General features: G+C 34.1%; 1 protein-coding gene and 2 long non-coding RNA genes across 4 annotated transcripts; 2 read left to right on the plus strand and 1 right to left on the minus strand.

Annotated features, from left to right (window-relative positions):
• The first annotated feature begins 623 nt into the window (after positions 1 to 623).
• LOC128207018 (uncharacterized) lies at positions 624 to 23,368 on the plus strand. Of its 2 annotated transcripts, XR_008256632.1 has the most exons (5): positions 624 to 823; positions 3,400 to 3,473; positions 9,851 to 9,924; positions 20,096 to 20,195; positions 20,598 to 23,368. It is a non-coding gene; the product is annotated as an uncharacterized LOC128207018 (long non-coding RNA). The 2 variants fall into 2 exon arrangements; XR_008256633.1 differs by lacking the exons at positions 624 to 823; positions 3,400 to 3,473 and adding an exon at positions 4,931 to 5,070.
• Positions 5,445 to 8,108, plus strand: LOC128207017 (piggyBac transposable element-derived protein 4-like). The gene is made up of 3 exons (XM_052909810.1): positions 5,445 to 5,574; positions 5,821 to 6,062; positions 6,355 to 8,108. Exons 1-3 carry the CDS (start codon positions 5,464 to 5,466, stop codon positions 7,709 to 7,711), a joined length of 1,710 nt encoding a protein of 569 aa, XP_052765770.1. The 5' UTR covers positions 5,445 to 5,463; the 3' UTR covers positions 7,712 to 8,108.
• On the minus strand, positions 10,824 to 12,021 carry LOC128207019 (uncharacterized). The gene is made up of 3 exons (XR_008256634.1): positions 11,778 to 12,021; positions 11,290 to 11,387; positions 10,824 to 10,958 (listed from the first exon to the last, which is right to left on the minus strand). It is a non-coding gene; the product is annotated as an uncharacterized LOC128207019 (long non-coding RNA).

Raw genomic sequence — 23,368 nt, forward strand, 5'->3', positions numbered from 1 at the left:
GACTCATACATAATTTATTGGATATTTTGATCATGCATACCTTGGAAGCAACACCTTTATTTCGTATTTAAAATAAATCTGCTAAAGAACCACATATTACAAACTATGAGCTATAACTTATACAATAAACTCATACCTGGTTTCAAGAGCTTTTTGAGGTAAAACATGCACCCAAAATGCCAACATGTACATACGCATGCATAAATATTGAAGCAATGGTTAACATCATCGCTTAAGTATATCCCTCACACATCAAAATTAATTTTGCAATTGCACTAGTGGGCCAGAAGGGACCCCCCCATCCACAATTAACATACCAATGTCGTCCGAGTTAACTTTTCATTTCGAGGTAGGGGATACAGGGTATTACTAAATAATGCATTTCTTAAAAATATTTATTACAGATAACAAGATTGTAACCGTGTATTTAATAGCAGAAAGCGCAAAAATATTAAATGATTGGTGAATGCTAAAATATTTATTGTGGTCTACTATAGTCTTATTATGTAGAAATACCGTGTGTAGTGCTCATTTCTTTCAAATTTAACTCGATATCCTTCATAAGAACCATTGTTTTCGACATTTATTCATCCTTTTAGAAATATTAAAACAATATTATTAATTGTGGTAAACCTTATCTGGGAGTGCATCTTTAATACTGGAGTGAATGTAATTTCAAACCGGTTTAACACAAACATGTCACAGTAATCAATACCACCAAGATGTCGGGGATGTGTTAGACGAATGATTTTGTTTTATGGAGCCTTGAAGGGCGACGAATGGCACTAAAGTGTTGCCAAATTGATAACTCAAACACCCATTGGTAAGTCATTTATTTTTCCATTTATTTTTTGTGTTGATTTTTGAATATATAGACACTCAAGAAGTAGGACATCTCGTAAAGAACGTTCACTTAAAACAAGCCTCTCCTTATCCACACTTCGGCTCGGGGGGAGTGGGGGTACTCTGCCTAAATGGCCGTCAACGAGTCTTTTAAGAAATATCAAAATAATAAAAAAGTGTCCCAGTGGTTGCTCATTAAAATGCACCAGTCAATTGTAACCACGCCCCCCCCGGTCCAGGGATAGGCTCTGTAGAAATGGGCTGTGTCTTGACCTTTTAAGTGGCCCCGCAGTGCCAGGTGAATGTGGTTTTGTCTTCGTGCAAAATATAGCAGGGAATTTGCCTAACCTAGGCTCCCTGGGGTGCGGGAGCATTTGGCGGGATTTGACCATTGAACAGTCCGTGCCCACAGGGCGAAGATTTTACCCGGGGTTGGCTGGACAGAAGTAAAAGTCCCGGCTATTCCTCGGACCGTGGGGGGGGGCATGGTTACAATTGACAGGTGCATAATTGTAGCAAGGGGGGATAGAGATGGCGCATTTCCCACTAAAATTGTGTAAGAATTTACTTATTTAATAATTTAATATAGTTGACAAAGAGTATTAAACTAGTTCAAAATGAACTTTTTCAGACAAAGTCTCTGCTATCCCCCGCACCTAAAACAAGGAAATTTAAGCTGTTTTATTTTTTGTAAGGCATGATGTAATATCAGCATTGAGGAACGGCGTTGAAGTAATATCCTTACATTAGAAGCTTTTAAGTTTTTTTAAACTACATGTACCATATATTTAAAGGCATCATTTCAAACTATGATCAGCTTGATAATTTCTTATTAGTATGTACATCATTTCCTGGTTTCAAAATTTAAAAGAATTTTACTGTCAAATCAACAAATTTAATCAAACTGTATTTAAATAGCCATATAGTAATTAAAATTTTAACACAATGTTTTGACGCATAAAAAGTGGGTCCTTGTGAACTTCATTTTACAGCAAAATCAACAAGTTCTAGAAATACTCATGACCTGTTCCTTATCAATATGAAATATCTTAACCTTTTTGGAACATAATGCAAAAAAAACAGTATGTTTTACCTTCGGTATGAAAAAAATTACTATTTTTTAATAAAACTACTGTAGAAGAATGTAAGCTAATGAAATGGAAAATAAAAAGATGCTTCTGGGTTGCTTTGAAGTTGAACTGCTCACATGAACCCACAAAAGATGTGTAGGTCTGTGCTTAACAATAAAGGATAAAGCATTAAAATTGAAGCATTTCAAGTAGAAGTTTTTATTAAGGGTAGTGCTACCTTAACAACACACTTTACAATTATTTTTTCACTTTTTTAATCTATTTTCTTTAACCAATGGACTATACAAACAGTAGGGTCAGCCCCAGTATACAGGAAAATTATTCAATAAAATGTTTAACCTTTTGATATCATAATTGTTAAAAAAAATATCAAAAATTTAAAGAAAAAAATCAGAGACCGGGTTCGAATTGTATGTATGTATGTATGTATTTCTTTAGACCTTGCGGTCAAGGATAACCCGTGAAAGTGCAAGCACATATTTCCAATGGGGTCCTTTGTTTTTGCTGAAGGGACAGCACGCTGAAGAGACAGTGGGGGGATACAAGGAAGTCCGGGTGCAATACCCTAGCTCTTTTTCGAAGAGACCCCTTGGTTCTTTTACGTGCTCAGTGTAAAGCACCAATACACGGGGTACAACTTTCCTGGGTTGCACACATTGATACCAAGTTCATGTCAGTTTTCGACAATTTTCTCTTTTTTTGCTATTTCATCATACGGTGTATAGCCCCTTTAACACCTCTGAATAAAGTTTCACCCTGTCTCTTTGAGTATATTTCTTAAAAATTCTGTCTTTGTTCTAATCTGCTTAAAGGTCAAAATGTCACAGTCACGTGAGCATCTTTGAGGCCTCTCAGTTATTATAACCCGAATGCACCAGTCAATTGTAACCACGCCTCCCCACCCCCCCCCCAGTCCGGGGGTATACCGGGGATAGCCGGGGAAATGGGCCGTGTTTTTACTTTCTATGTGGCCCCGCAGGGCCGGGTGACCGCGTTGGTTTTGTCTTTGAGCCAAATTTAGCTGAGATGGGCCTTATATAGAGTCTCAGACTCTGGAGTGCGGGGGCATTTGGCCGGGGTTTTACCATCAGTTCGTCCCCGCAGGGGGTAGGGATTATGCCCAGGGTTGGCTGGACCAAAAAGTCAAAGTCCCCGCTATTCCCCGGACCTGGGGGCGCCGTGGTTACAATTGACTGGTGCACAACATATAAGATATTTATAAAATAAATAAAAGTACAGTTAAACAATATATTTTAATTTTAATGTGGTAAATTAACAAAGATAGATGCTTTATGCAAAATCTCACAAAGATGTAAAAAAAAATACTAAAGAGTTCGGGTTTGCTAGTTTGTAAAAATATTTCATGGAATCATGGTAAATTGTTATATTATGTCCAATGACAGCCCATATATTTTTTAACTACTTGAACCTTTTTTGTTATAATTCTTATTATTTATTTTTTTAGTTGATGTGTGATGCTGATAATACAGAGACAGCTAGAGTGACAGAGTTTGATGAATAAACTTAAATTAAAAAACAGTGAGTACAATAATCCATTTTAACATGTCTTGTGTGTAACGTGTGATTCCAAAGCAGTAAATATATATATATATATATATATATATATATATGTATCTTTAAGTTTTGAATCACAAATTTAGATCAAAGATCTATTATCACACAAAACGTAAAGAATATATGTGAAAAGTCATGTGAATGGTGCAAGTCATATAATATAAAATTTATATTGATCAAGTCAAGCCATGCCATGTAAAAAAAAACTGACATCATATCAAAGATTGTATGAATCATTCTCAGAGCTATTGAAAATATTTAATTGGTTGTAAGCGGACCATGCATGGTAATTTTGAGTAACCCCATCAGCCAATACAATATGGCTATTTAGAAAGGCTTTGATAATATTTTTTATCTAATGTTTATCTTTCCTAAAATATTTACATTTATAAATCTATTTACCGGTATAAATCTGTATTTATTTATTTATTAATGCATTTATTTCCTTACTAATATATACAATACACTTATCGTTGTATATTGTCTAGCTAATACATGTATAAAAATATGCATAATATGCATAATTATGGGGGGGGGGTCATAATTACCTATGGTGTACTGTCTTGTTCTTACGAATATATGATTTTGACTAAAATCCTTACTGAAAAAGTAGTGCAGACTGTTTAAATAATTAATTAAATCTTAATGGGTTTAAATGTATTCTATTTTATTTTTAAAGATATTTTATCGTTTAAAAGGAAGAGAGTCTGTTTTAAAGACTAAATAATTATATAGTCAGGATAAAAAATAATTATTTTTCAAAATCCAGTTCAAATAATTTTCCATTATTTGGCAAATGGAAAAAAGCTTTACCCTTACCGTGCGGGGTCCGAATATAATCGGACTTAGTAGTGTGTAACCCGATCCGTGCTAAGTCCGGATATTTTCGGACCGTAATAATTACCATACGAAGCTCACCAAATCCATTTCCACTTCCAATTTTAGAGCAAGTTACCATATCAGTGCATAAAATTCACATAGCAAAGTAAAATATCTTGCATGTGACTAAGTTTTAAGTACCGATAATGGTAAAGTGAGAGAGAAATCCATAATTATGTATCAGCTTTTTTTCATTTTCTCCTTACTCCGCCATTTTGAGTATGCGTTCAACGGGCCCCTATATATTTAGCTGATTATTTATCGTAAAAACGGATATTCCCTGGTTATATTTGGGATTCTAATTTCAAGATATTTATAAGATACATAGCGAATGTGCATGGACTCTCTCAAATGTTTTTCCATATTGTATTTTCATATTTTCCTCAACTGCAACTTCCGCCATCAATGAAATTCCTTCACCCATGTGTTCGTAGTTTTAATTATTGTTTAAACACTATTATGAACGCAAATTTGTATTAATTTTCGTAATGACAATCACATGAGTCGAACTAAAAACAATGACGAGCATTTCCAAACCAGTGTATGGTTGTTAATCCAGAAATATCTCCGGTCGAAAAGAAGTCAGTCTGCAGGGTAAAAAATGTGAAACTAGGTCAGCGGTGTCAACATAAAATATTGTGGGAATATTAACTTTCGGTTTATCGCTCACACTAAGTTGACTGTAAGTTGAAATTTAGTGAAATTTTATTATAAAAAAATAAGCTTGCACTCTTTTTAAATATATATTTGTCTGCGAAATCGATCGAAGCTGCTGACACTGTTATATTTCATTAATAACTAACATTGTTTTCATGACCTATATTGGCGGGGGAAAAACAACAATCACGTGACAGTTAATGTTTATGTCGGCTGTTACATCTGTCAACGTGTATTTCTATTGATATCTTTATAACTAATTTATATTTTAAAGAAGTATTTCACACAAAGAAAGATATGACCTTCAATATTAAGCCATGGCCAAAAACTCACCTATGTTCATTCAAAAAAAATAAAAAAATGTACATTAATCGTTGCGTGTTTTACATATGCGCAAGTCATATGTCAATATTTTGGCATGATGGCAGGAGATCAACATGATTTTTTCGCCGAGTTAGAGGCTGATTCTGACTCGGGCAGCGATTTCGAAGGTTTTGAGCCAGAAGATATTGTTGCCCAGGAAATCCAGGTAAATTGAATTTAAAAATTATTACATACATGATTCAATAATACATTTATCTGGAAGAAACAGTTACAATTTTTGTTTACAAATCTCCTGTCTATATTAACTTTGTAGTGTTTTATACATGTATATATACATAAAGTTCTATGCAATTTAGTTTCCATTGCTTGTCGAAATTCGTTGGTATCCCCCCCCCCCCCACCCCCCATTTCCGCCATTAAAACAGTGCTTGTGATTTTGTTTATTCACCAGGGTAATGAACCCAATGAGGACCCTTTCGAGAACTGGTCCGAGGGGGATCGGGATGCCCAGCCAGAATTACCATTTGCTGGGACTCCGGGCCTGACTGATGGACTTGGGGAGGGCCAAATCCCTCTACATTACTTCCAGACACTGCTCCCGGGGGAAACAGTTGACACTATGGTGGAGGAAACCAACCGGTATGGGAATCAGCAGCTAGACCTCAGACAGGGACAACTAGGGACATTTTCCAGGTATCAATGTGGAGCAAAGTTACATATGAAAACAATTATCATGAATACTGTAGACAATGGAATGATTACTTTATATGATAATAAACAATTATCAGGTTTCAAACATTATAAAACACCTCATAAATGTAAAGGTGAATTTACTCTGGTGTAAGGCAGAAATGGATGCAATTTCTGTAACTGAAAAATACATTGCATTGTATTTATTTCTTAAATCTAATCAGAATTTGTTATTCAGTTCATGTATATTTCTAAAAGCTACGAAACCTACTATCAAATGTATTAAATATTGCAGATTTCGAAAGTGGCATCCCACAAACAGAGGGGAGATGCTGAAGTTTCTGGCCATTGTGATAGCCATGGGCCTTGTACGACAATCGAATGTTACTGACTACTGGTCTACCAGACCTGTCACCGCAACCCCGTTCTTTTCATCTACCATGTCACGCGATCGTTTTTTGTTGTTAATGTCTTTTTTCCATCTCAACAATAATGCTAGGTATATTGCCAGAGAAAGTCCTGGCCATGATCCATTATTTAAGCTTGGCACTGTCTATTCTTCTATTCTTTATAAGTTTGCAACTACATACAAGCCCCACCAGTTTATTTCAGTAGACGAGGGTATGGTGCCATGGAGGGGTAACCTTGCTTTCAGTGTATATAGTCCAAACAAACCCATAAAGTACGGCTTAAAAGCTTACATGCTCTGTGACTCTGTGTCTGGCTATTGTTTGCGTTTCAACTTATACACTGGAAGGAGGGTTTCCCTACCATCTGAGCACGGAACAATATATGATCTTGTGATGGATCTGCTCCGTGGCAGGTTCGGGCAAGGTCATGTATTGTTCTGTGACAATTACTATTCCAGCCCTCGTCTATTTATGGACTTGTGGGAGCTTGGTGTGACTGCAGTTGGGACTTGTCGCAAAAACAGGAAAGGCCTCCCCCAGCAACTAAAACTCAAGCAGTTAGCAAACAAAGGTGACACATACATTATGAGTACTGGTCCACTATCTGGAATGAAATACAATGATTCCAATATTGTGTACATCTTAACCACTTCATACACATGTGAAAATGTCACCCACAAGCAGAAAATTAGACCAAAGTGTGTTGTTATGTATGACAAATTCATGGGAGGTGTTGATCGTTCAGATCAGATGGTTGCCAATTTTAGGCTTGACCTGAAGGTTCTGAAGTGGTGGAAGAAGGTGTTCTTCCACATTCTTGGGTTGACTGTGCTGAACTCATACATTAAATATAAAGGCAATGTCAGGAATCCAATGACGCACAAGCAGTTTAGGGAACGCCTTGTTGAGGAGCTTGTCGAGTTGGGGAATATTTGTAATACCATTCCTGCTCCGTTGCCTGGTAGACCAAAATCTCAACCGTTAGACAGGTTAACTGCTAGGAACCACTTCCCAAGGAAACTTGCAGGAATCAACCCTTCAGCAAGGAGATGCATTGTCTGCAATCCTGCTGTTAGGGAGATTCTTGCAAGTAGAGGGGAGAAAAGGAAACGTCCCGGCCATGAGACAGTGTATTTTTGCCCTCACTGTGACGTTTTTCTTTGTGTTGTTCCTTGTTTTGAAATATATCACACAAACCAAGATTATATTCTTGCATACAAACGCCAGTATTCTGAGGAATGACATGTTATACTATCCAATAATTACTGTGTCATCATTGTTATTATTGATGGTCTGTTTTATTCTGAAATTGATTTTTACCATACTTTGCATTGTAGTTCATAAATTTGTATTAACAGTCAGTATGGTTTTGACACATGGGTATACATACATCCATGTCATGATGCTCTGAAGTTTTTCAATAAATGGCTATTGTCCATACTATAATTTCTGATAAATAATTAATCCTTCAATAGAATTCAGCACAGTCACCCAAGAAATCATTGCTTTTTTGGGCAGAACAATTATTGAATTGCAGTTTTGGGTATTGGCTTCATCCTGACAAACCAAGGCAACTGCTTGTCATTGATAACATAGGTCATGTACATAACTCTCTGTATTCAATTTTTTATATGACTATTTTCAAAGTTCATTCTGTTATAATATATATATTATAAACAATGTAGATGTTTTACTGATATATATATATATATATATATATATATATATATATATATATATATATATATATATTCCTGAGTATTGCTGGGGGAGTCACCTGTTGCATCATATAAATACATACATTTCTTCTTCATTAAGAGACATGATTGCACTTAAAATATTTAATTAATGCTATATGAAAGCATAGTTTGGAACTTTGGACCCATAGGCACATGTTGTGTTTATGAAGTCTCAAATAATTTTTACAGACATAAGTTACTGTTAACTTTGCTGATGTGTACATGTTTAAAAAAAGTTGCTATGTTTCCATAGCAACCATTTTTTGTTGAAAGGAAATGAATGAAACTTTATAAAGAAAATGCTGATTTTCATAATTCATGGTTTAATTCAGTAGTACTATTTACTATTAAATTCATACTAAGACTACTGCTTGTAATTTGTTTACAGTCTAGTAGTAGTACTGTCTATGCCATCAGTTCATTTGTAACTATACTTCTTTCTTAGGCCATAATAACACTTAAATAAGAACATGTGAGGAATTTGTTTGCTAAAAATGTTTCATTATAACATTGATTTCCATAACACTGATAGAAATTCATAATTGTTGTTAATCAAAACCATAACACTGGAAAAATTTGTTGGATGTTGTATGGATGTCAAATAAAGACGATTGGTTGCCGTGGTAACATGTAGAATCACATTATCACCAATGTTTTGAAGTTGCTTAATGGTAACATTATGTTTATCAGACATTAAACCAGAAAAATAAAGAAATGAACCATGAAATGCTTGATTGTTTTTCCTCCAATAAACAAATTTTTCATTGATATTGTACAACTTCCCACATTAAGAACAAAAGTATTGCCAACAAAAAATAAGATTTTTTTTTCTCATTTCTTTGCTTAAATTTAAAATTTGATAATCATTCTTTCCAAAAATACTGATATAAAGGTATATTTCATAGATCAACATAAATTTATGATAAAAATGACAGTATTTGTAAAAGAAAAGTCAATTTTTGAGAATAGAAGGTGTTGCCATGGTAACTATGGACTCAAATTCTAAAACAAACATCTTAAAAAAAAACTTAATGTTTCATAATCACTTTCTGAAAGTTTGAATGCTGTAGAACAAGGATCATATGAATGGTAACCTTTTAAAGTCAATGGGTGATATATTTAACATTCACTCAAAACAACTCAGCAGTGAGCACTGAATTACACTTACAACATTGCAGCATGGTCTTTGACCCAAATTTAGCCGAGATTGGGCCTTATATAGAGTCTCTGGTGTGCAGGGGCATTTGGCCGGGGTTTTACCATCAGTTCATTCCCGCAGGGGAGGGGATTAGACCCAGGGTTGGCTGGACCGAAATCAAAGTCCCCGCTATTCCCTGGACCTGGGGGCGCCAGGGTTACAATTGACTGGTGCACAACATATAAGATATTTATAAAATAAATAAAAGTACAGTTAATCAATATATTTTAATTTTAATGTGGTAAATTAACAAAGAATTAGATAGATGCTTTATGCAAAATCTCACAAAGATGTAAAAAAATACTAAAGAGTTCAGGTTTGCTAGTTTGTAAAAATATTTCATGGAATCATGGTAAATTGTTATATTATATGTCCAATGACAGCCCATTTATTTTTTAACTACTTGAACCTTTCTTGTTATAATTCTTATTTTTTTTTTTTTAGTTGATGTGTGATGCTGATAATACAGAGACAGCTAGAGTGACAGAGTTTGATGAATAAACTTAAATTAAAAAACAGTGAGTACAATAATCTATTTTAACATGTCTTGTGTGTAAAGTGTGATTCCGAAGCAGTAAATATATATATATATATATGTATCTTTAAGTTTTGAATCACAAATTTAGATCAAAGATCTATTATCACACAAAACTTAAAGGATATATATGAAAAGTCATGTGAATTGTGCAAGTCATATAATATAAAATTTATATTGATCAAGTCAAGCCATGCCATGTAAAAAAAACTGACATCATATCAAAGATTGTATGAATCATTCTCAGAGCTATTGAAAATATTTAATTGGTTGTAAGCGGACCATGCACGGTAATTTTGAGTAACCCCACCAGCCAATACAATATGGCTAAAAAGGCTTTGATAATCCCTTCCCTAAATTTGCCACGAATTGGATGTGGAAAATGGGTGGCAGTTGGTGGAGTATTGGAACGGGTGGCACTTGGTGTAAAACGATGAAAACAGAATAAAATGGGACTTTGATCTAATTTTTCACCATTTTCCACCAAATGCCACCCCAACGTGGCACTTGGTGGAGTATTGGAACATTTTCCACCAAATGCCACGTGGCAATTTTTTTCACCAAATGCCACCCCAACGTGGCACTTGGTGGAGTATTGGAACGTTTTCCACCAAATGCCACGTAGCAAATTTTTTCACCAAATGCCACCCCAACGTGGCAGTTGGTGGAGTATTGGAACGTTTTCCACCAAATGCCACGTGGCAGTTGGTGGCAAATTTTTCACCAAATGCCACCCCAAGGTGGCAGTTGGTGGAGTATTGGAACAATTTTCCATCAAATGCCACGTTCAGTTTCTTTGATCTTTTTTCACCAAATGCCATGCCAATGTGGCAGTTGGTGGAAATTACGTGGCACTTGGTGGAAATAAAATCATGGGATTTATGAAGTATGCATACAACAACCTAAGAACAACAAAAAACATTTCTTTGCAGTCATTTAGTTTCATATGTACACAAAATTACAAAGGATCACAGTTGATGGTGAAGAGCTGTCTGCATTTCTACATTTGGAGAAATCCTGAAAACAGTTTTAGTATTATTTATTTTGGAGGTTTCATTTTAGCTATCATTATTCAAAATATATTTCAAAATTAGATGCATAAATAAAATGACAACATTAAAAACATACTCTTAAATAAGTTTCTTCAGCTTTGGGCCTAGCCAGATTAATACCAAGTATAACAACAAAATGATATACCATAACTAATTATAGAATTCAGCCTCATACATTGAATCATTGCAAATATGTTTTACAAGAGCACTTGTCTGTTGTATTAGCAATGACAATACAGGTAAAAAGTTAATTTAACTACCGGTTTTGGTATTTTGAATATTGAAATGTCAATAACCTGTTTCTTTTCTTTAGTGATGCAGTCATTCGGTTGTTGTTTTCTGCAAGTTTGGCTATACTTCTTCTGCTATAGAAGTCCCCTATTCATATTTCTTTCTGAAAAAAGCGATCATTTTAATAAATCTGTTCAATATAACAGGGTTTGCCTCACAGAAGAATGTTATTTGTTCTACAATTTGTTCTACAAATGTCTTTGGAAACATGTGTACACCAAGATTCACTTTAATATCTTTATTTTTTCAAAATCATGCAGCCAACAACATGAATTACACCAAGGCTTTGTCAATACCAATAACGATTTTTCTTAAAAACACACACACCCTTTAGATCATATACATCTTCTACATCTTTTCTTGACTGGCATTTAATATTGTTTATCTCACCCTTCATAGCACTTAGCACTTTTAAATAAGTATAAGCTAATAAAATATGATAAAACTATGAGGTCAGTCTTCATTTAAGTTATTGTAATATTCAAATATTTACCAAAAAGGTCTTAGAATCTTGTCCAAGTACATTGTCATCCTTATGGGGGGGTTTTGTCTGGAAAAAATGTGTATAACATTTCTTTATACATCTTCAACTTCATTGTACAAATTGAATGATAATTTTTAAACTTAGTACATTGCTTGACTGAGTATTTGTCAATTATTTTGGAATAAAGTGAAACGTACTTGACAGTACATGCATAAAGCTTATCTCTTAGTCAAACTTTAAACAAAGACAAAGAGCCTAATATGTGTAAAAATAAAATAAAATGATAAGTCATGATCTTTTTTGGATGTTAATATGATAAAAACAAACAAACAGTTACCTTATAATCAATCCATTTTATTAAACAAAACTGCACAATTTTTTTTCTCACTATTCAAAGTTCCACAAAATTAATGCTAGTAACTGTCAGAAGATTCAAATATTTTGAGGAGATTTTCCAGCAGAGAGGTCATTCCGAGTTTAAATCAAACATTAATGCATCCCTGTACCTTTGGGGAAATAGCAACAGAGCACATGTACACAGAAAACTTAGTTTAACTCATCATTATCATGATCATGATAATCACCATCACATTGTTGTTGTTGTCATCATCATCATCATCATCATCATCATCATCATCATCACCACCACCACCACCACCACCACCACCACCACCACCACCATCATTATCATCATCATCATCATCAATAACAACATGTTGTTGTTGTTGTCACCACCACCACAATCATCATGATCACTATCACCACCACCACAATCATCATAATCACCAATACCACCACAATCATATTCACCAACACCACAATGAACTACCAACAACAACACAATTGTCAAAATCAACCACCACCACCACCACAATCATCATAATCACCACCACCACAATCATCATAATTACCACCACCACCACCACCATCATAATCATTATCAATAGAACCACCAACATCATAATCATCATCAATAGAACCACCAACATCATAATCATCATCAATAGAACCACCAACATCGTAATCATCATCAGTATAACCTGAGCAACATTACCAGTTAGTTTTAAATAGTAGCATATGTAATGATGCTAAAACAGCAGCATGAACAGCAACTGTCGTAAATTCTATTATTATTCCATCATGATAAGTAATGGTTCCATTTTACAGAACTCTTGAGATTTTCTAAGTCTTTTTTCACCAAATGCCACCCAAAAAATTAACTAAGTTCATTTTTTCACCAACTGCCATATGAAAAATTAACTAAGTCCAACTTTTTCACCAAGTGCCACATGAAAAAAAAACTGAGTTCAATTTTACACCAACTGCCACCTCCAGTTGGGTGGAAATTTCATGGCAGTTGGTGGAATTCTTGATATTCCACCAAGTGCCACCCATTTTCCACCAAGTGCCACCCATTTGCCATGGATTTGGGTGGCATTTGGTGGAAGTTGGTGGCAAATTTAGGGAAGGGATATTTTTTATCTAATGTTTATCTTTCCTAAAATATTTATATTTATAAATCTATTTACCAGTATAAATCTGTATTTATTTATTTATTAATGCATTTATTTGCTCACTAATATATACAATACACTTATTGTTGTATATTGTCTAGCTAATACATGTATACAAATATGCTTAATATGCATAATTATGGGGGGGGGGGGTCATAATTACCTATGGTGTACTGTCTTGTTCTTACGAAGATATGATTTTGACTAAAATCCTTACTGAAAAAGCAGTGCAGACTGGCCTGTTTAAATAATTAATTAAATCTTAATGGGTTTAATTGTATTTTATTTTATTTTTAAAGATATTTTAGAGTTTAAAAGGAAGAGAGTCTGTTTTAAAGACTAAATAATTATATAGTCAGGATAAAAAATAATTATTTTTCAAAATCAAGTTCAAATAATTTTCCATTCTTTGGCAAATGGAAAAAAGCTTTATATATTAAGAATGTTTTACTCGATAGAAAGTAGGCCCAGTATCTTTTGCATTGCAACACTAAGAAAGTAAATATTTATTTTTTGTCTTTTACCAATTCCATCAAAGTCTGTGATTGGCTTATGAATTTAATGGTTTTCGAAATCATAAATTGAGACAACTTATAACTTTTGTATAAAAGCTTTCAATAACTTAACATGGCATCCACCTTATTGTCTCAATTTAAAAATAGTTTTCACTCAACAACTTACTTATAAATCAGGATAATAGTTTGATAATGACTATCACTATCATTCTGTAAGATAATGTACTGATACATAAATTTAATCCCCAATTTATCAGATGAGTGTGATAGTATATGTATATGCTCTTAATAGTTGTAGCCCAGAATTATACTTAGGAAACAATAGAGTCATTGGACTGTTACACGAATTTCAATTGCTCGAAATTCACCTTTTATTTGTACCGGCATGGGAAAACCCTGTTATGTTAATACATATAGCCTGGAATTAACATAACTGGGTTTTCCCATGCCGGTAACAAATAAAAGGTGGATTTCGAGCTATTGAAATTCATGTAACAGTCCAATGACTCTATTGTTTCTGAAGTAACGTGCGTATATTACAACGGTTTAATTTTGTTTGTACCGTAGAATTAGGTTGGGAAAACCAGAATAGCTATAATTCCGGGCTACAACTATTTTGGGCTATATGTATTAATATATATATATATATAAATGCACGAAATCAATGTGGGATTTTCATTAAGTTTTGGTTAAACCATCTTTGTAACAAATTACAGTTACTTCCAAATTACATCTTATTCTACATAATACAAACTGGAGGACAGTTCTTTTTATTTGGTAATGTTAAGAGACTTGAAGACAAAAAAATGTTTAAATTCAGAAAACCTAACACAGAGTAGAAACCTTCTATTAATGTCATTATCTTGAAAAAATGAACATGCCTTTTAGCAATTGTATCAATCTGTGAAAATCTACATTTTGCCTTCGACATGTTATACAATTTAAGGATATTTACATGGAAATTAAGTTCAATTCTAAATTTACAGTCATGTATTTCTTCCAAAATTTTCATAGTATTAGGAACATGATTTTTTTATGAATTTAAGTGCATAACTGCAGATAATGATCATTATCTTAAATCAATTACAAGCCAATTCATAGTCATGCATATAGCCCCCTTTTCAAAATATGATTGTGATTGTCTCAAATGACCAGTCTTTCTCTGTGGGGGGTGGGGGCTGTCAGTCATAAGGAAACCTTTAAAAGGCATATTCATTCAGCCAATCAGATGTCAGGTTCAGTGAAAGGGTCGATGTCAGGTCAAGTAAAAGGGGTGGAGCTAAAACAAATACTGACATTCAATGTAGGTGGATCCCCCTTTGGCCTCACAAATATGTTTCAGTCACACTAGGGGGTGTGACAGGGTCAAGCCATAATGGAGCCATAGGCAAGCAGACTTTTATTAACCCAACAACAACAACAGGTGTAATTCTTACCAACTGAGGAAAAAACTTTAAAGGTTTTATTATACCCCCCAAAACAAAGTTTGGGGGGGGGGGGGTATACTGGAATCGGGTTGTACGTCTGTCCGTCCGGTTTTTTTTGTCCGGGATTCATCTTTGTCGTTATTGAACAAATCTTTTTCAAACTTTCAGATATTAATGGCCATGATGTAAACTTGCGCCTCTGTGAAATTGGTACGGGTCACATGACCCTGACCGGAGTTATCTCCCCTTGATGTGTTAAAGTAGGCAAAATAAGCCCTGTCCGGGATTCATCTTTGTTATTATTCAACAAATCTTTATCAAACTTTCAGAAATTAATGGCCATGTTGTAAACTTTCGCCTCTGTGAATTTGGTACAGGTCACATGACCCTGACTGGAGTTATCTCCCCTTGATGTGTTAAAGTAGGCAAAATAAGCCCTGTCCGGGATTCATCTTTGTTATTATTCAACAAATCTTTATCAAACTTTCAGAAATTAATGGCCATGTTGTAAACTTTCGCCTCTGTGAATTTGGTACAGGTCACATGACCCTGATTGGAGTTATCTCCCCTTGTAGGCAAAATTAGCTTTGTCCGGCCTAACTCCAGGGCAAACAACCTAGACATGGAGGGGTGGGGGGTATTCGTTAGCCTATGGCTTACAGTTCTAGTTATTCCTCATTTTCTTATACAAATTAAATATCTAACAATGACAAATATAAAATATGATAATTCAAGCATAATATTGACACCAAACATGACACATCTTGCAAATGGTCTTAAATAAAATTCCTACACTTCTTAAAATGATAATACATGGGACCAATATCAAAACCATTATCCTGTTAAATAAGACAATGGATTTGATATTGGTAATTCGCAGACAATACAATGTAATTAAGTAAAAAAATACACAGTATGCATATCTGGCTTCAAACAAAAAATTGTTGCTTAGGCCAAAAAAAAGTATTCATAGTTTCCATTTAAATATCAAAAAAAAGGTAGGCATACGGTAACTGTTTTTTTGTTTTTTTTTAGGACCATGTTTCTTTAGCAAACTGACCTATATCAGGGTATTATTAAGATCTTTACTAAAAAAGCACATATTGATCAAAACACCAAAAACAACAAAGGATCAGAAGGATAAAAATAGGGTCAGTTGGGCGAAACAAAGATTTTTTAAACCTTATTTTGTCAATGATGTCATGTCAGTGATCAAAATGATAACACAATTTAAGCCCTGCATTCTGGAATGTGGGGCTAAATTCTTGTGTTATAGTAGGGCCAAAAATAAAATGATTTGGTTGGGCCATCATTAAAAAAATGTTGGTTTGCAGTGCTCCGACCGACTCACCGAAATTAGCCCCGACCCAATCTTTTTTATCGCTACCGCTGCCGTTTTTTTTTTCTTTATTTATTTTTTTTATTGTTTTTTTTGGGGGGTCCCATTTCGTTTCTTTGGGCCAATTTTGAAGGACTCTGGGAGACCCATTATTAACAGACTTCCTAGAAAGAATTAAAGTGTATCCATGTATCTGAAAAATAATAAAATAGTTCTGTCGTTGAATTCTCAGTGATGTTATCTAAAATATGCATGCCCCTTACATCAGACTGAGGGTCATATAGATTTGCCTTTGTCGTCTGTAAAAAAAATAAATAAAAAAAAATAAAATCCCTACCTACCTACCCACCCCAAAAATTGTGGGTAGGAGCACCGCAAACCAACATTTTTTTAATGATGACCTTAGGGTTACATCCTTTTTAAAAACAGAAAGAGTAAAAATTATAAAGGATTACATTTTTAAAATACATAATCTCATTATTTTTAAGAATCCACCAGTCATTTAATATGTGCGTTTTCACTTTAAAATACATGCATTGTTACAGTCTGGTTTTCAGTAAGTAACTTTTCCTTAAATGCATTCTTTGGAAAGTAATTTAAGGTTTATTATTTAAAATATATGTTAGTCAACTTGTGTATGTATTGATTTCCAACTTTTTTATTTTTTGTTTAAACTTTATGTACCGTATTTTCTCGACTATAAGACGGGGAAATTGGGTCCCGATTTTTACCCCCAAAGTAGGGGACCCGTCTTATAAGCGAGTCGATAAAATCTTAAAAACAGATTCAAGTCAAAATCAGTAAAATTTTACATAGGGTATTCGTCTATCCAGTATATCGTCTGCTGATACAAGTATGGGGCAATTAAGTAAACAACAACACGAAATCTCTTTACCGCGCGTGCTCTGACGTCACACAGTGTACCGTTATATCTGCATTTTTTTCTCATGGCGCGTGTCAGTATAATTAGTTTGACAGATATATCAAATCAATAAATTGGAATCCTAATATGATGTAGGTACCTAACTGTCAATTTGATTAAGCAAACAAATGACAATGCGAATATGAATCCTTTATGTTCGTCGCCAATCAAGGGACAATATTGCCTAAAGCATTATTGCTAAACAAACACCTATTCATGCCTCGGCTTTTCGCAGTTATGTTATTGAAGCCATTTATTTTGCCGAAGAACTTCATTGGTGTCTTCAATAAAAAAAAACTAAAATAAACATATGTTGTTATTGATGAATTATTACAATTCCGATAAATAACGACCTGTCATGCAAACTTATGTACTCATTTTTAACCTACCTCCAAATAGAGAGCTCACAGTTGAGCGCCATTTTCTTTGAGTAAAACAAAAACAGTTATCGCGAAAGTCGATAATTGTCCGTTGAGCTTGAACATTTTTACACTTAGGAAGAATTTTAGCATTTTAGATTTGCTTAAAAATTGACCCCGTCTTATAAGCGAGTCGAAACAAAAAGCACCAGATTTCATGGGCAAAGTTAGGGGGCCGTCTTATAAGCGAATCGCCTTATAGTCGAGAAAATACGGTATTAGAATTTCTTTGCGTAAATACCTGCTTATGTGATAAAAGACTCCTGACAAAAGATTAGATTTCAGATTTTGATATTTCCATTCCAAATTTAATGTTTTATAGCTTAAACTGCTATTAACAGTTTAAGAAAAATGCATAAAACATCAATTTTGGACGAAGTATGAAAAGCTGCAATCTGATATTTTGTCAGCAGTCTTTTATCACTGGTTTGCAGATATTTAGGCAAAAATTCGCTTGTTCGAAGACAAAAATTAAAAAAAAGTTGTCAAAACATTCAATCTGTGAGGTTGCAGCTTTAATATAAGACTAACATAAATATTAAAAACACATGAGGCCCCTTTAATATTAACATGTCAATATCAAAAAGGAGATGAAAACTGAAAACTATGAGAAGGTGTTTTTATAATTAAAAATAAATTGCTTAAAGCAAATATCTGAAATTAATAATTGTCATGCAAAGCAGCCTGTAATGAATATAAATATTAGATTTTGGCCTTGAACACCTTTTTAAGAAGAGTGTTTTGAAGTAAGGATTATCATAATGCTGAACTTAATATTATACTGTAGTTTTTTAGCAAATCCTTATGATTAAAGTCACTGTGTCTTCCTTATGCTGTGATAAAGATCTCCATAGTAACATTTCTAAACCTAATAAATTAAGTGAAAAAGGGTGTTTATTGGGGGTAATAAAACACATCTTGATAATGACCAATTAGTTTTAATCTTTCAAGTGTTGGTAGGATGGGAGGGGGGTCTTAACTTTTTGAACTGCCAATATTTTCCTGGTTATTTTGCCCACCATGTCAAAATGATCCGGGTTGTTTTGTCAACCCTGTCTAAATTGGTTGGACATGTTTTGTCCCCTTAGTCAAAAATGACATGGGATGTTTTGTCCTACATTTTTACAAAGGAGTTCAGAATAAATAACACATTAGTTTTCATGCTTATATTAAATAAATGCAAATGACTTTCATTATAAGTTTAAAAAAATACTCTTAAACCTGCATTCTCACAGATTTACCATTTTTACAACTTTTTTTATTTTTGTCTTGGAAAGAGCAAATTTTTGTGTAAATATCTGCAACCCATTGATGTAAGATTGTTGATAAAAAAAAACAGATCTTAGATTTTCATATTTTCGAAAATTAATGTTTTAGAGCTTAATTAAACCCTTACTAACGGTTTAAGAAAAATGCATAAAACATCAATTTATGAACTTAAATATAAAAATCAGCGATCTGATTTTTTGTCAGCAGTCTTATATAACTGGTTTCCATGGATTGTAGCAACAATTGGGTTGTTCCAAGACAAAAATTAAAAAGTTGTTTAATCTGTGAGAGTGCAGCTTTAACTATTGGAAGCTTTTCAGTCATTTGCCTATATGTCTATTTGATTCAGTAAATACTTCATATAAAGCTAGGCTTATTAGGATATGCTTATTTTTCATTGGGTTCTATTTTTAGCACATAACAGCTTCATTACAAGAATATATGAATTATTATTAAAGCTGCACTCTCACAAATTTACCATTTTTACAACTTTTTTATTTTTTTGTCTTGGAAAGAGCAAATTTTTGGGTAAGTATCTGCAAACCAATGATAAAAGACTGCTGACATAGATCATATCGCAGATTTGCATATTTTCGTTTGAAAGCCAATGTTTTGTGGGTAAAACTATTACTAACAGTTAAAGAAAAATGCATGATCTAATTTTTTGTCAGCAATTTTATATCACTGGTTTTAATGGATTCTTGAAAAAAAAATTACTTCCTCTGTTGGCCAATTGAGAACAAAATCAAGAGGTTTTGGGTTTTGCTGTTTATACGTTCTTGGATTTTTCCAAAGCATTTATTTATAGGACTTATAAATTTTATGTACAGCATTCTGTATATTGTCAAGTGTCCTTTTTTGAAAATTATATACAACATGCATAAATATTCATGTTTCATGAAATAACCACCATCTCTCTCAGAGGTCGTCTTTCTCATTATTGCGGGGAAACCTCAAAGGGCATCAGGAAAACCTTCATCAACCTCTTTGTGCCCAGTGGCTTGTGCAACAGTGTTTCAGAAGTATAAATACTTTTTTAATTTGTGTATATCAATTGTATAATGACTCGTTTTTATATATCAAATATATATATATGATTATATATATAGATGGTTAATCTTATGACTTCCTGATAGTATTTAAGTTGTGAAATATTAAATAATCTAATCATAAAAAATGCTTGGAAATGACATTAAAGAAAGATATTTGTCGAATAGGAAGTTTCACCTGTCCTGTTTATATAATTACAAATCATTTTAAATCAGACAGAAAATTCAATATACTTGTAGTATCTCACTGTTTATTTGTCTTCACATTTTGTATTGTCACATCAAGCCAGTTTGAACATCCTAGAGAAGATAAGTGTATAGAAGCGGATATGATATAATAAATATGCATATAAATGTGCTTGGGATTATTTTCAGATTATCATTAAAATGGGGATAATGGATGACTGGCCACACATATGGGGCTATGGACAAGCTTCAGAGCAGGCTGCCAGGTGGTGGTGTTAGTAGTTTATACTCCGGGTCCCGGCGTGAGCACATTGAAGGGTCCCAGAGTGACAGTTCAACCACCGCACACCTATCCTAAGCAGAACCAGTACTAGGTGCCTTCACCTCTGCAAGGAACTGACAACTTCTGTACATGCCAGGGGCAGTGGTACAGTGCGAATGGTCGTAGAAAGGATTTCATAACCAATCTCAACAGAGGTGACCTGGTCCGCCCGGGAATCGAACCCCGGTTGTCCAATTCAGAGTCCAACGCTCTACCGATTGAGCTAACCGGGCGGACACATTAGCTACATTAGATGACAAGCCATCTATGCTGGACATTCTTCACAATAAAATGTGATGTCACAGGAGCTGTCTATCTCAACAGCTCACACTGTCCGTATTTGACTAAATGAATGAATGAAGACACTGCAGAAGTTGGATTGAGGAATGTCCATGTCACTACCCATCATTTGGAAGGAGTTGGATAAAAAAAGTGTGGCCTATGTATTGAAACTGGTCCGACATTCCAGTTACGGACAGTCTTGATTTGTTTGATTACATTTCTGACCAACATGATGGTCTAAAAGAACACTTACTGGTAACTGGTAAAATCATGGCCCAGTTGTTCCAAGAGGCAGGCGAGTGGGAAGTTACTAGACTCCATTTCTTTATGGGTTGATTTGAGGTTCCAGTTCAGTTAAAGTACTGATGGAACACCAAGTGTTTGCCATAATACAGCAACATTTGATTTTTTAACTATGTATTTGTTTGAATTGTTGAAACAGTACTGTTTACTAAATAATGTATATATATATATGAAGAATAATATTATAAATAATTTGTAAGAACCTTTTGATATTAAGTAAAATGTCGATAAGTCTAAATGTGTTATAGTGAAAACTTAAAAAATCTTCTCCGAACTCACAAAGACAAGTAACGTCTTAATTTAAACTGGATAACATATTTAGTACACATACCAATTTTCAATATGAGCCACATACAACAATTAATAACAAATATACATATATAGATACACACGTAAAATCAAGTAGTGACAAGAGCTTAGATATTTGGCATGATATATCATCTAGTTGACTTGTACCAATATTGTTCAATCTTTGGCCCTGGGGTCAAAAAATGGCCCCACCCGGGCGGTCATGGGTTTCCTTATATATGTATATGATGAAAACTTATAAAATCTTCTTCTCCGAAACCAAAAGGCGAAGGCCTTAGATATTTGGTATGAAGCATTGTTTATCGGACCACTATTAAGATTGTTCAAACTTTAGCCCTGGGGTCAAAATTGGCCACGCCCCGTGTTCATAGGCTAAGGTTTTCAATATTTTTATATAGTCTTATATAATAAAACTTTAAAAATCCTCTCCTCCAAAATATAAGACCTAGAGCTTTCATATTTGGTATATAGTGTTTCCTAGTGGACCTACACCAAAGGTATTCAAATTATTGTCCCGGGGTCAAATTGACCTTGCTCAGGGGTCATTTGTTTTTACATTGTCTTGTCACTTAAACATCTTTTCCTCTGAAAGTAAAGGTCAGAATGACTCCATACTTGATATGTAGCATCCTTACATGGTCCTCTCTCAACTTTGTTCAAATGGTTTTGTTTGGCCCCTTTTAGGGGTCACCAGAGCAAAAAATAGAAAAACCTTTAAACAACTTGATCTTATTAACTGCTTGATGGATCTTCAAGTCTGAAGCATCCTAGCATGGGCCTCTGTCAGGTCTTTTCAAATAATTTTGTTTGGCCCCTTTTAAGGGCCACCAGAGCTAAAATTAGTAAAAAAAACTTAACATTTTCTTCGCATTAACCCCTTGATAGATCTTCAGCAAATTTGGTTTGAAGTGTCCTTGCATGGACCTCTCTTAAATTTGTTCACATAATTTTGTTTGGCCCGGTTGCCATGGCAACCTAAAGGAAAATGTCAACAATTGGTTACAATCATCTTCTTCTCCAAAACCGCTTTGACAATTTTGATGAAACTTCATAGGAATGATCCTTGGTTGGTGCTTTTTCAAAATTGTTCAAAAAAAATAATTCCATGCAAAACTCTGGTTGCCATGGCAACCTGAAGGAAAATATAGGCTGTCGTGTCCGCGCTGTGACTTACTCTTATATGGACAGATTTTAAAATGACTTGCCATATGTTTTCGACATACCAAGACAACGTGTCATGTGCAAGACCCATGTCCCTACCTCTAAGGTGAAAGATACACTAAGTGTTTATTCACAATGGAATGCTGAATATGAGGACATAAAGAGTGTTGGCTGTCATTTAGTATGATTGGGTTTTTTTCTATGCTCAGAGGCAATTTAATATAACTTGCAATATGTATTTGACACATAAAGGCAAGATCAACTTTTTATGTACTTGTTCATAGATCAATGTCACATTGGGGGGCATTTGTCACATACTTTGACAGCTCTTGTTCAATATTTTTTGAGAAACAAGCTATATTAATAACAAAGGTTAAACTCTTTTACTCAGGTGAGCGATTTAGGGCCATCATGGCCCTCTTGTTATGTATTATTTATTTATCATATGCATTGACAATTGATTATAATTTCATTATATATTATTTATTCTTTTATTGTATGTATTCTAGATCATTAAAATAATTATAAGTAAATATGCATTCAGATTTCTGTATTTAGTCTTAAATAATAAATGTTGATATTG

The sequence above is a fragment of the Mya arenaria genome, chromosome 10, assembly GCF_026914265.1.
Source record: "Mya arenaria isolate MELC-2E11 chromosome 10, ASM2691426v1".
Classification (NCBI taxonomy): domain Eukaryota; kingdom Metazoa; phylum Mollusca; class Bivalvia; order Myida; family Myidae; genus Mya; species Mya arenaria.

Bases quoted from the DNA above. Each gene is read 5' to 3' on its own strand.
- LOC128207017 (XM_052909810.1), top strand. From the start codon at position 5,464: ATGATGGCAGGAGATCAACATGATTTTTTCGCCGAGTTAGAGGCTGAT. The intron at 5,575-5,820 runs GTAAATTGAATT...TTTATTCACCAG, and splicing joins TTGTTGCCCAGGAAATCCAG to GGTAATGAACCCAATGAGGA. The intron at 6,063-6,354 runs GTATCAATGTGG...TAAATATTGCAG, and splicing joins CAACTAGGGACATTTTCCAG to ATTTCGAAAGTGGCATCCCA.